The sequence below is a fragment of the Bombus pyrosoma genome, linkage group LG4, assembly GCF_014825855.1.
Source record: "Bombus pyrosoma isolate SC7728 linkage group LG4, ASM1482585v1, whole genome shotgun sequence".
Taxonomy (NCBI): Eukaryota; Metazoa; Arthropoda; class Insecta; order Hymenoptera; family Apidae; genus Bombus; species Bombus pyrosoma.
This window is the reverse complement of record NC_057773.1, coordinates 5,365,691-5,378,056: the sequence shown is the minus strand read 5'-3', so window position 1 is coordinate 5,378,056 and position 12,366 is coordinate 5,365,691. Positions and strand designations below refer to the sequence as shown.

At 42.5% G+C, this 12,366-nt stretch overlaps 1 protein-coding gene across 11 annotated transcripts in view; it reads right to left on the bottom strand.

Annotated features, from left to right (window-relative positions):
• LOC122567215 (paired box protein Pax-5-like) overlaps positions 1–12,366 on the bottom strand; it is a 196,198-nt gene that overhangs the window by 39,119 nt on the left and 144,713 nt on the right. The window contains exon 1 of one of the 11 annotated variants that reach the window (XM_043725566.1): positions 5,906–7,165. The exons of the other annotated variants lie outside the window; for them this stretch is intronic. Coding sequence (XP_043581501.1) covers positions 5,906–5,960 — 55 coding nt within the window. The 5' untranslated portion in view covers positions 5,961–7,165. Of the gene's footprint in view, positions 1–5,905; positions 7,166–12,366 lie in introns of those variants that run through there. 11 annotated transcript variants of the gene reach the window in all.

Below are 12,366 nucleotides of genomic sequence, written 5' to 3'. Positions count from 1 at the left end.
CAGCTCTACCATTAACACTGCCGTTTAGATTTGTACATTTTGTCGAGAGTGGCTAAGCGCTATCGCTTATTTTAACATACCACGTTGTTATTTGCAAATGTAATACATACTTTATCAAAGAAAAAAATTCCTTAAATATACATACATTTTATAATACGTCTAGTATTTTACACTTTTATTACGACAGTAGCCAAAAACATCTAAAATTATGCGAATGTAATTGCTTGAATGCTTGAAATGTTATAATCAATCGACAATCAATTTGTGAATAGCTTCAGAAACCTCGAGATCTATGAATTCCAGAAATTCTATCGAACCATAAATCGTCAACTTCCCGATTCTCAGCTGTGTTCGCTAAAGCCAACAAAATTACCATTTTCACTTTCATACAAATTAAAACTCCATCGAACCTCTCCATTATAAATTCCTCACAAAGCAGACAAGACTAAAACCTCTACAAAATGAAGTCTCTGTTTCCTCATACCAAGGACCACGCGTTGCACGTAGCCAAACAATCGCGGCTAATTACCGCGATGATCCGGCCATTCCGATGAGAAGCATCATTGTTGGCGAAACGAGGCGCTCCGCGACGCGTGAACCACCGATTCTCCTTTTTTCCTCCATTCCCCCATAACTGATACGATCACGACGCAGCAAGACAATGAAGGGATCCGCGATCATTACTAGAAACGATACGCGCTTTCCGGTCGCAAATCAATTCGCTCTCGCGTTTATGGTCGCATCCCCGCGGCGTGGCCGGTAGTCAGGGGGATAGTCGCGCTTGGAATGATGGTGGCGCGGGGCAAAAGCACCATGACCACCCTACGCGGCGCACACACGCCGTCACGCCTGCTGACCACAACTATACGAGGGCCCTGGATTTGAGAGCCGTGGACCACCCCCGGAGGTCAAATCCAGGGCTACCAGTGCTACGAATTGTCGTGCCGTTGCTCTCTCGCAGCAACCGCGTCACCGACGCTTATTATTGTCCCCAAGCTGCGTTCCTATCCTGAATCTCCGTCTATGCGCTACCGTGCTGTCTCGTTTCGTTAGCTCTACTAGCATGCTTGTTAACTTCCGATTTCTTCTTTGTATTTCTCTCTTTTGGATGTTTAAGCGAAAGAATTGTATGAGAATTTGTGTTCCTTCGATTATTCCCGACTCAATGGTACTTTTCTAATGTTGCAAAATGTCTTAACAGTTTGAACAGTCCTGTGATAGTGTGATGCGTTACGTATGATTTTTCGTTTCAATTTTATGTTAGACATACTCTTAAGACATTAGAAATGCTTTTTGTTCGTTAATGCGAGAGCAGGATCTTTTTACATAATGATCTAACCTTTCCGTTTCAACAAACGAGGAGTCTTACAATATTTTGAGAAATGATTTAACGAAAGATGGGAAGAAAAATTCACGCGTATCAACGATTCGCAAAGAAACGTTAAAAGCAAATTAACCAGGTTTCGAGCGGTACTTTTTACCGTTCATGACGGCATACTATTGCAATATCGTTTCATCCAATCCAAAAGACCCGTCAAACTTTCCCACAGTAACGACACGGTTCTTCAACAAGCTTCTCAGTTGGTGAATTAATCGGATGTTCATCGGTATTTCGACTCGGTACCAGAGAAAGCTGGTCAGCTTCCTAATTCCATAGCGATTCTATCTGACTGCAAGAACGACGATGCAAAATGAGTTGACCTGGCTGCCTGGCCAACTGATACGAACCACTTCCGGCCCGCCACGCTTCTCATTCGCGATCTATTAACACGTCCGCCATTCTGATTTCATGGAACAAGCATGAAGCATATCGTTACATCTTCACGGTTTATCCTAATCGACGGTATAAAAGCTTTGTAGCTACGTTTAGTGCAAAGATCATGAAAATACTTTTAGCAGTCAATTAGCCTGAATTGCCCAATAATCAGCCCATCTTAAAATCGTTCTTTTCATTGCATACTAACTTATTCGTAAACATATGTTTGCAGTAAATGCCTCGTAACTTTTATGTACGTTCTCGGATCGCTTTCGAACTTTACCAATCTAATCGTCACAATCTCGTTACAGCGATACTGAAATTTCGAAATAAATTTATAGAAGCCTTCTATGGCAAATGTTCAAATACTTTCGTGAATTACTTTATCGGACGTATTCTACGTATCAAGATACGATGGCTATCGACAATTAGATACCCTTGACGATTGGTTAATCGCGTCGTTGGAGCGGAACGCGCGAAACTAACGAATTCGACGACGATGTCGGCTCTGGTTTGCGAGGAAAAAGGTATTGCGACGACGAAAAGAAGGAAAAGAGCGATGGACACGGCACGATAGGTGCGCGAGCGAGCATCAACGAAGAATTCTACACGATATAGATTCCCGACTCGGTCACACGATATTTCTCCAGCAGCTTTGTTCCTGTATTACATTACGATCTGGCGTTACGTATTGCCGGGCGCGCGTTGGAAACACGCTACATTTTATTACTCGCTCGCTTGAAAAATACACGGAAAAGTGCGGGCCGCTGGTCTTATTTTTCAGAAATTCGTAGCCCGATCGGTCGTATGTCTAATTTAATAGTGGAAGTATCGGACCGAACGAAATGATGTATTCGTAATTTTTTTTCGAAGAAATTTTAGGAGATTTACGACGCTGTTTTTTTGAAGAGTTTTTTTATAGGTAAACTGTGGATGTTTCTGGGAATTCAGATTTTTAAACATGTTCTTGAAGGAATGGAATTTAAATGGAGATTTGTTTCATCTTCTAGCATTTCCTTTTAGTACAGAGTACTACGTATTGCATATCCTGCACGTACTTGTACATCGTGTGAAATCTTCTCTTTGATTTTCTTCGGTAAATTTATTAGAAATACGTCAAGCTAGAGATATATTATTGCTCATAAATATATGGAAATCGATCACAGTAACGAGCAGATCTTAAACATACCTTATCGAATACACGAATAATAGTTGAATTGAGACATCAAATGTTTCTCAGACTGCGGAGAATTAAATTTTCCATAACTGCACGAACATCTGCAGTCTATTTACATTCTCTTTATATTTTCCATTTGCCGTATTATACTTTAATCTCGATTATTTCAGCGACAATAACATCGATATCATCGACAGTCGATTCGATATATTAGAGAAAGTCAATTTTATACTCTTCTAATCTCACGTAAATCGTAAAAATGTTTCCAGTATAGAGCGATACAAAGTTACAAATAGAATCGTTGATTTGTTTCACCTGCCTCTGTAGCAGATATCGACGATAATTTTTCTGGTCTTGAAACGTTCAGCAAATTCCGCTGCAATTATACGGATAATTTTGCCTGTTCAATGAAAGGGATTGGCTGACTGGTCGCGGAACGATTCAGCTGCGATGCACTCGCGTTGACCGCGCCGTTCTTGTTAATGTTTCATAATTATTATCATGCCATTAGTTCGAACGGAACCGGCGGACGGTCGCGGCCACGCCGCTTGGAAACGACGACCGTGGTCACCTAATTAATACGTTTCCACCTATAATTAGACGAAATCACGATCGAAAGACTTTTCCTTTTTTCTTCTTTTTCCTTTCACACAATGATCAGTATATCGTATGATTTTAACACATTTACGACATAATAAAATGTAATTATTACTCCGCAAAAACTGCATATCTTTTTATCCCACAATTTTCTAATAATATTTGCTGTAACTCTCTCTTTATTACTTAGTATTTTATTTGTATTTTAAAATATTTCTCGCACGAGCTGGATTCGAGGAGATATATATTTTGAAGAAAATTAAATATATATCGAAAAGTAGAAAATTGTGAAGAAATATTTTACAAAAATTCAAGTCAAGTACATATAGAGAGTTGAGAATCATAGTGGAGTATGTAACACGGTCCGCTGCTAGTTTTCACAAAATAGTGTCCCAAGTTTATTATTAGACAAAATTGATTATATCTTTTCGACTCATGTAAACGTAGATAGAATTAGCAACTGAATTATGAAATTAAAAGGACGATACCTCTGAAAGTTTAAACACGTGACTAAATGTAAATTCTTTAAATCCTGACTTGGACCATTATGAGGCAAAGTTATACAATATACAAACAGATATCGTACGATACTTATTTGTTAGCTTACATTATCGTAGATAACGAATACTGAATCTGCGATAAACATGTTAACCACGTTGTTTACAATTTTATTCGTCTCCCTAAAAATATTTCTATTAAAACACATAGAAATAAAATCTCAACGATTGCGTCTCCGATTGTTACAATGAGAGTGCACCAACTAAATTCCAAATAATTAAGAGGACGAATTCTATGCATCGGTATCAGCGAATGTGTTAAGCGTTCACCGAGTCAACACATTTCTCTCCGTTTTCTTCACACTTTTCTCTGTTCACGCGCGATTACGCCGGACACGCTTCCAAAGTCGCGTTCTCGCTTTCGATCGCTGCTTACCGCGCACAGTGCGGAAGCGTGTGCAACACGGTTCCACGATTCGGTCCGGTTTAACCCCCTTTTTCTCCTCGAATTTGCCGGATCGGTTCAGAGCGATGTGAATTTCTCCGGGATATAGCAAGACCGACTTTTTATTCGGCGGGGGAAAGAAAGTGAGAGAAAACGAAAGTACGAGAAGATTCTGTGGCCGAGTTTTTTCTTTCTTTCGTAAACTAGAAGAGATTTTCGTTTCGAGCGTTCGCTACACCGATTCGGAAGCTTTCACTGAGGATTTAGGGAAGCGAAGAGGAACAACTTGATAGGAGGTAGCCGACTGGTTCCGCGAAAGGTTCCTACGCGGTTCAGAGACTGCAACGACGTGCGGTTTTGCTTTTTCATCAACCACTGTACCGCTACGAATCGAACGGATCGGACGAAGGTCGTTGAATTTCTCGTTTTCGCATTCTCGTTTGCTTGACGACGATGCGGATTTGTCGCCGAACGGTCCGTCCGCTCGACTTTCCTCGTTCTATTCCACGGACCGCTTGATCGGACAGAAAATACCGGGAGAAATCGATTTTTACGCTAACAAGTTCGCTCTCACGATCCAGGGAAGAGAGTTGATTGTTTTCTGCTTTTTCGGTGTTTAAGTTATTCCGTGCAAAAACGAGCGGTGTCTTGTCGCTTCTTAGAATGTCGTTTCCTATTCCACGGTTATTAAAAGACAAGAAGAGAATCTTCTAACTTAGTTCGGGTCAAGCGATAACCTAGGCAAATCTTAAGTATTCTTCGTATCACGAGTTTGAAATATTTTTTAATTGACATAATTCGCTTCTCTGATTGTCAGGTTCTCTTGGATATAGTAATTCGTCTATTTAGGAATTTCCTATTTTTCATGCGCCAAGTTTTAAGTAAGTGAGATCGATTTTTACGCTAACTGAAATTGATTTGCTCTTACTGATTGTTAATTGATAGTGTAAAGTTCCTAGTTATATAAGGGAAAATTTTATTAATAGGCTAACTCTGTATAGTTTTTAACGTTTGTTTACTTAACTAGCTACGTTTAATGAAATAAGATTTTTTAACGATAGAAGAAAATTCTGGTTAGAAAAACCGAAAGAACGCAGCAAGGTTAAAAGCAGTAATTTCGTCGATGAAGACGAACATAATAAAAATTAATCAAACAACTGTCGCCTGTCAACTATGCAAAAATAATTCGAGGCCGAGACGCAATTTCGAGTCTTGTTTGCTGCAAAATTGTTGAGTATAAATCAACCAAAATAAATCTACGAGTAAATCGGAATCATCTGCTCTTTATGCATAATATCACGAAAGATGCAACCCAATTAAAACAAAGATAAGCAAAAATATGCAACCAAGGATTTTTAACAAACGAAAAAAATCACAAGGAAGTAGAAAAATAGAAAAATAAGTCCGGAGGACCGCGCGTGTTGTCAGCTTACAGGTGTAGTATTCCATCATATTCTGATTGTAACGATAGGCGGTGCTGAGGTCCATCGTGGCCCCTCAGTAGCCGACGGCCGTCGGCTGTGGGAATCCAGGTGGTTCCTCTCTTGATGTCGCGTATAATATGTGAAACGCGTCCAAAGGACGGTCGGTCCTATTGACCACCGACGATGACGTTTCTCGCAAGTTTCCAGAGGTGATGGTTCTCGTCTCTTTTTTAACCGTAGCCTCCGAGACTAGTCTATGGCGTGGCGGTACAATGACCGTCATCAGGAGCGTCTTTGTGCCGGACGACGGGTGGCTTCGACGAGCACCCGGTCGACCGTCGCTTCATCTTCATGAATCGAGAGCTGAATCCGTCCTCGTCTGCTAGAACTTTATCTATGGAACACTTACGGCCTCTTAAATCTCTTCTCACAGCACTCGCGGCATCACTGAACTCCACTCTCGCACGATGTCCACAATGATACTCTGATCGAATTCTCGAAAGGGCTTTTGACTCTCTTCATCGTTGGATTGGTAAAATGAGACGATTTCTCAAACTAGTTTCTGGATGTTGGAATTTTAACGACTTGGGTCTTAGCCTTACGATTACTTCGAAATGTACGATGGATCTTAAAATTGAGATTCCAGTGGCTTCCGAATATTTTGGACACTGCTTTTAGGAGATTATTGACGAGTTGTGGACGATCATCTGCGCGACGTTTAGCTTGCTCTTGGTCACTGTACACTGTTCTTCGCTGATAACACAGTTCACTTCATTGTATCCAAAGGATCACTTGAGATTTCATTTGTATTCACTTATCAACTATACTTCGATCGTACCAATCATCCCTTTCTTTCTCCGTATAAAGACACACAGAGTCCATCGTTAGAAACAATTCAAAATAATCCAAGAATCTCGTTCACACGGATCGTCTTCGAAAGAACCATCTCTGTCCCGTCCATATTTGTCACCAAGGAATCCGAGCGAAGAGCAATCCAACCATGAAGAAGTATTCACGAGCAAAGAACCGATGAAAAACAATACTGGATACTCGTCGGACACTTTGAAGCGACTGTGCCTGGTAACTCGTCAGTTCGTGTCGTTGGGTCCCGTGGCCGAAATAGGCAAAAAGGTTCTCGGTCACGTCCGACTCTCGTTATCGTTATCAGCCGCGGTGACACGGTGGCTGGACCCCAAAAAGCGGCACGGTCGTGCGGGTAACAACGACGTGAAAGCACGAACGAGGCTTCTGGCGACGGGCACACGTGACTTCGCCAAGCTTTTCGACCCCCGCCTCTATCGTCGAGCTTTCATCCCCACGCGGGCTGCAACCCCGCCTTTTGCATCCCTCGATCAGCATCCAGCCACGAGATTCCGCGCACACCATTGGCTGGATCGTGATCACGTGTAGCCGAGGTGGGGCGGCTCTGTGACGCGGGGTTTCTACGGAAACGGCTTGAGCGTCGCGCGGGATAACGTCGTTATTGGCATCCACCGCGGTGCGACGGAGAGAGCGAGGCCGGCTGCGGGAGCAAGAGGCAGAATCCGGGATGGAAGAGGCAAAGGTTGCGAAATAAACGTTCGCCGGCTGGTCTACCGCCAACAGTCCCACGCGAAATCACGCGGCGCACACCCCCGTGAGCACTGCTTATTCATGAGCTTGTCCCTCTCCGGGAGGTTCTACCTTGCTCTCCTTGGATACGATGTCTCGCCTTATCGATTTTATTTATTTAAGAGTTTCCCTTTGTCGCTCCACTTCTTCCGAAACACTCGCCTCCTCCCCAACCTCACTGCTCGACCACTTCGTCTCGATGCTCTTTTACCCCCGGTCGACGATCGAAGAATGTTTCGATTACCTTAGTTCGCTCGTTATTGGAAACGATTATTACCAAAGAGTGTCGCTACAGTACAGGATATTACTCTTAGGTTTATTTATAGATTAGAATATCTTTCAATACAGTTTTCACGAACACCAGCAATCTGCATGATAATTCTACTTGGTTTCTCGATCATCGTTTCTGGTGGTACATTATTGTATCGTAATTTTTTTTTTATTGTATCGTAAACTTTTCTTTCTATAATTTTCTTCCTATACTTATACCCTTATATTTTCTCCTCGTTCTAAGTTTCACAATGTATTTTTTCTACCTTTTTAGGAAAGCAAAATACCTTCTAAATTTGTATATCGTTCATTGCGCACTCTTCGTCACATTATCACACAGTCAGAGGGTTAAACGATTCACAATCACGAAAGATGAATCAATTTCGATCAGCGCACGATACAGGGAGCACGAGGCGTATCAGACTCTGACGCGGCTAATTACGAGACTGATTACGTCGCGGGACAAAATATGGTGGACACTGTCTATAGTCCGTGGAGGATGGTAAAAGGTGGATGAGGGAGGAAAGGGCTAGGACTTTGCAAGTTACGCGTGTCACGTGGGGTGTGTGGGGAGGGGGACAGGAGGTGGGGGACGATATACTGGTTTACAAACTGCGGCGCGCTCACCGCTAGGATACTTTTCCTTGGGAACTTTGTGTATATACCGTGCGGTGTGGTATAACATTTACGGTAATCTATAGATGCTTATTCGCCGGAAGAGACTTATCACTTTTATGCAGGCTATAACTCGAAAGTTAGGCAATGCACGATGCATTCCAATTACCCTTCAGCGGGTCCGAATTACTCATCCCTGGCCCCCGGCCGATTTTTATCCGCCGCCGCCGAGTTATTGCGAGTCGCGAGTACGTGGCCAAACTTTCAGCAACGATTTATGGAAAGGGTTTGACCGCGATCCAGATCCAGCGAAAAAATCACTGTCGTTACGAGCAAGTTGCTCACGAGAGAAGTGTTCTATGTTTCAGTGAAAACACAGGCGATTTCGATATCTTTTTCCGCTTTTTGTGAAGTATCGAAGTATCAAATTGGCGTCGTATCTGAAGATCACAGGAGAGAATACGGAATTTTACTTTTATCAACCTTTTATTTTTGTTACCGCTGAACGAGATACGAGATATTTGAAGTTAAAGATGACGACAGTTTTGTGGCACCAGAGGTACAGTATTTTAGAAGCGATGGATTGAAGAAGTTCTATCGCAGAACAGGAGTTCAAATAATATTGCGACGATCGATATTTATGAAATATTCTGGAGGATAATACAAATACATATTTAATTGCAGAACCAAGGGAAAACCTGTATTTAATATAAAAATTGTTTCCGTAAAAAGGCGCGTAATTTCATTCGCTATACTCTTACGCTATACTCTTCATTAGCAACAAAGTTTAACTATATAGCCTCCCTTTCTAATCCCAAAAGTATTACCAAGCGTATAAATTGCATATACCTAACACATCGCGTCTCTGCCATCCAACACCATGTTAAAGCAAAACCAAGAACTCATATTCCAGGAATCTGGCAACTGAAATAAGGAGCCCTTAGGTGGCATTAAAATCCAAAAAAGCCTATCGTCTTCGTAAATGGTGCATGAAACGGACACAATTTGCAGCCGGATACAAAAAAGCGTATCGAGATCCGTGGAAAGAAGCTCCGGAGTTCGATCGAGGATCGAAGAGGAGGTGGCTGCGAGGGGGCCCCCACCTATCTAAAATGTTAGCGCTCTGGGAAGGTCTGGTGTTCGGAGCGACTCGGATCAGCCGGAAGGTGCGGTCAGCCATCGGCGTCGGTGGGACCGCCGCTGGGCCGCGAATCTCACAAGGGTCCGGTTTACATTCGAGTGCGTTCTTTCATGACTCCTTTCTTCGTTTCATTCCTACGTTCCGACTGGGGGCTACCTCGTTCGTTCCTCCTCCGCGTTTCGTCCACCTCGTCGCGTCTGTCTCGCTCGCAGAAACAGAGACGCACAGAGGCCTCCTCCATTGACATTAGATACGTGAGATCGGGAAACGCGCCTCTTGTCGAACGCGATGTTCGTTGCGTAACCGGCTTGCATATCCGACACTCGACGTAGCCGCCGGGGATCCCGTAATTTCCTAGCCGGCCGATTCTGCGTTTTCGATTGTCCGACGAGGCTTGGATCGATTGCACGTCGACACCGCATCCTGTTACCACGGCTACTTTTTAACCTTCGACGACGCAACATTGCCGCTCCGCGGAGGATTGGATTCATCTTAGTGTCTTTTGGACGTGTGAACGAGTGTGCGTTCGTTTTCTTGAATCGCGGTTGCGATGTTGGCGTAGATTAGGATCCATCGATGATTCCGCGTGTCCTTTAGATGCGCGGGCGAGCTGTTTTCAGCGTGTGAAAGATTTCCTGGATCGTAGTTGAGCGTCGGGTATGAGTTTCGATTCAGGGGTGGTTTCGATGGAATGGCAGGCTGGAAGTTGTAAATTATTCTGCTCGAGGATTGGGTTGTCCGGATTTGACGTGGGATTTGTTAATCGAAATGTAGGGAGGAATTTCTGGCAAAGAATAGAGGATGCGGACTACTTTGAATGTTTTTCATATTGTAAGAGATCATTAATGTAGTTTGAGAGTTAAGATAATTACATTTCGATCGAAACTTTGTTTCTAAGTATTTAGTTCTCCTAGATTCTCTCTAAATGTTAAAATATATCAAACTTTCTGAGAAAGACTTTTCAAAACAGATCCCCAAAATTGTTTAATAAAATACATACTTCGCGTTGATCTGTCACCATAACGTTCAAATAAACAGGAAATCATTAGCACTACCGAAAATCTTACTCCCCTTAGCGCCAATTACAAATAAAATCCCTGCTAAATCCCACTGAAAATCCCTCGAAACCAGAACTAAACCAGTTCTTGGTGTGCTTCCCCATATCACGCAGTCGATTCTTCCCCTGACAAGAAACCCTCGAAAGAATTCTTGGTTCACCTGGCTCGTGATCCCGGGGAACAAAGAGCAGGCCGCGGCAACGGGGATCCATTCGTCATTATCGCGTCGGCCGACCTAATCTCTGGAGGATCTCTCGAGATTACACTTTGGCATATCATTTGCCTGAACGAACGAGCGGCTCGGTTCGCGTTGACGGGCAATATGTCCTCTACATGAGTGCACCGGCACTCGACGTGAGATACATTCGCAGTCGAATTTAGGGGAAACACGCACTTGGAACCCGTAGCTTTGAGGTTGGATAGTAGTATTCGAAGTGTGCAAGCGATACAGTGGTCGTGCTGCGCTGTCGCAGGGCAGATGCAGATGAGCTCGTTGCTCCGGGTGCATCGATCATTGGGGTAACGTGACTGCGTCGTGCTCTTGGATGGCTAATCTGTAGCTTGGAGGTTCACTGTCCTTCCTAATCCGTCGGATAACCGCTGTATTAATCTGATTTATCATTGGCAAGACGTAGGAGTTACGTAGGATCTGCGATATGCATGATCTTTGTTATCTGTGGGTAGAATATTGCAGTATTTTGCTGGTTTATTAGAAAAGTTCTAAAAATTAGCGCTTTCAGATAACTGCGAAACTTGATACGAAATCTATGATTTCGATGATCTTCGTTTTGTAAATGGAATATCAGATTGAGTAATAGGTTCGTTCACCTTTTATTAGCGTACGCTTTCCGAAAAATAAATAAATTGCTTGAGGAATGTAAAGATACACGTGTAAATTTTTTTGGATAGAAAATATGTATTTATGGAGAAATTAGATAAATATGTTACTCCTTAATTAGATAGACTTTATATAAATGTAACAACGTTTAGTGCTTTTTCAATTTATCACTCAATTTGATATAGCTGTTAAACTTGTTTTTAATATCTGATTTAAGTATTTTTTTCTATATGTATAGTAATATGTAAATATGTGATAATTCAGTATCGAAGAAACTACGAAAAGCTTAGTATGTAGAAGGTTAATCAATAATAAGCAAAACCTATGTTGGAAGAAAATTCTTCGTAAGAATTATCAATCAAGAAACCTGTCCACAATTCAGATAACAGTTCTGGTCATATAACAATTAATAATTTCCTCGCGCAACAATCAGTAATCTCGGTCTCCTCTATGTACAATCACGAACAACCATCTAAATCTCGGGAAACACCTTAAATCGTTGTTAGAATTCTACCCGTAGCTGGAATTTCATTAGCTGCTTCAATTAGAGTCCCCGAAACGTCGTGGTGGTTTCGCGAGAATTATTTTTCTGTTTGCCGTCGCGCGACCGAGGATAATGGGTCTCCGATGAGAATCTCGCTCGCGGCAAAAACGGTACGTCCGAACAATCAAAAAAAAAAGAGGAAAAAAGGAAAGAAGCAGAAAAACAGAGGAAAAAGCACCGGACGAATTTATCCCCCTGTTGGCTCGCCGCTCTCGAAACCGCAAAAACCCGGAGTGCTCGTTGCGAGAGCATCCCACGGAATTCGGTGACTATTCCGTAAAAGATTAACCCCTAACCGTATTACCGTACCCGTGACATAGTAAGAAGAAAAGGGAAAGAAAGATATAGCGGTAGCGGTGGGCGATAACTTACGAGATTTGATGTAAATAGCAC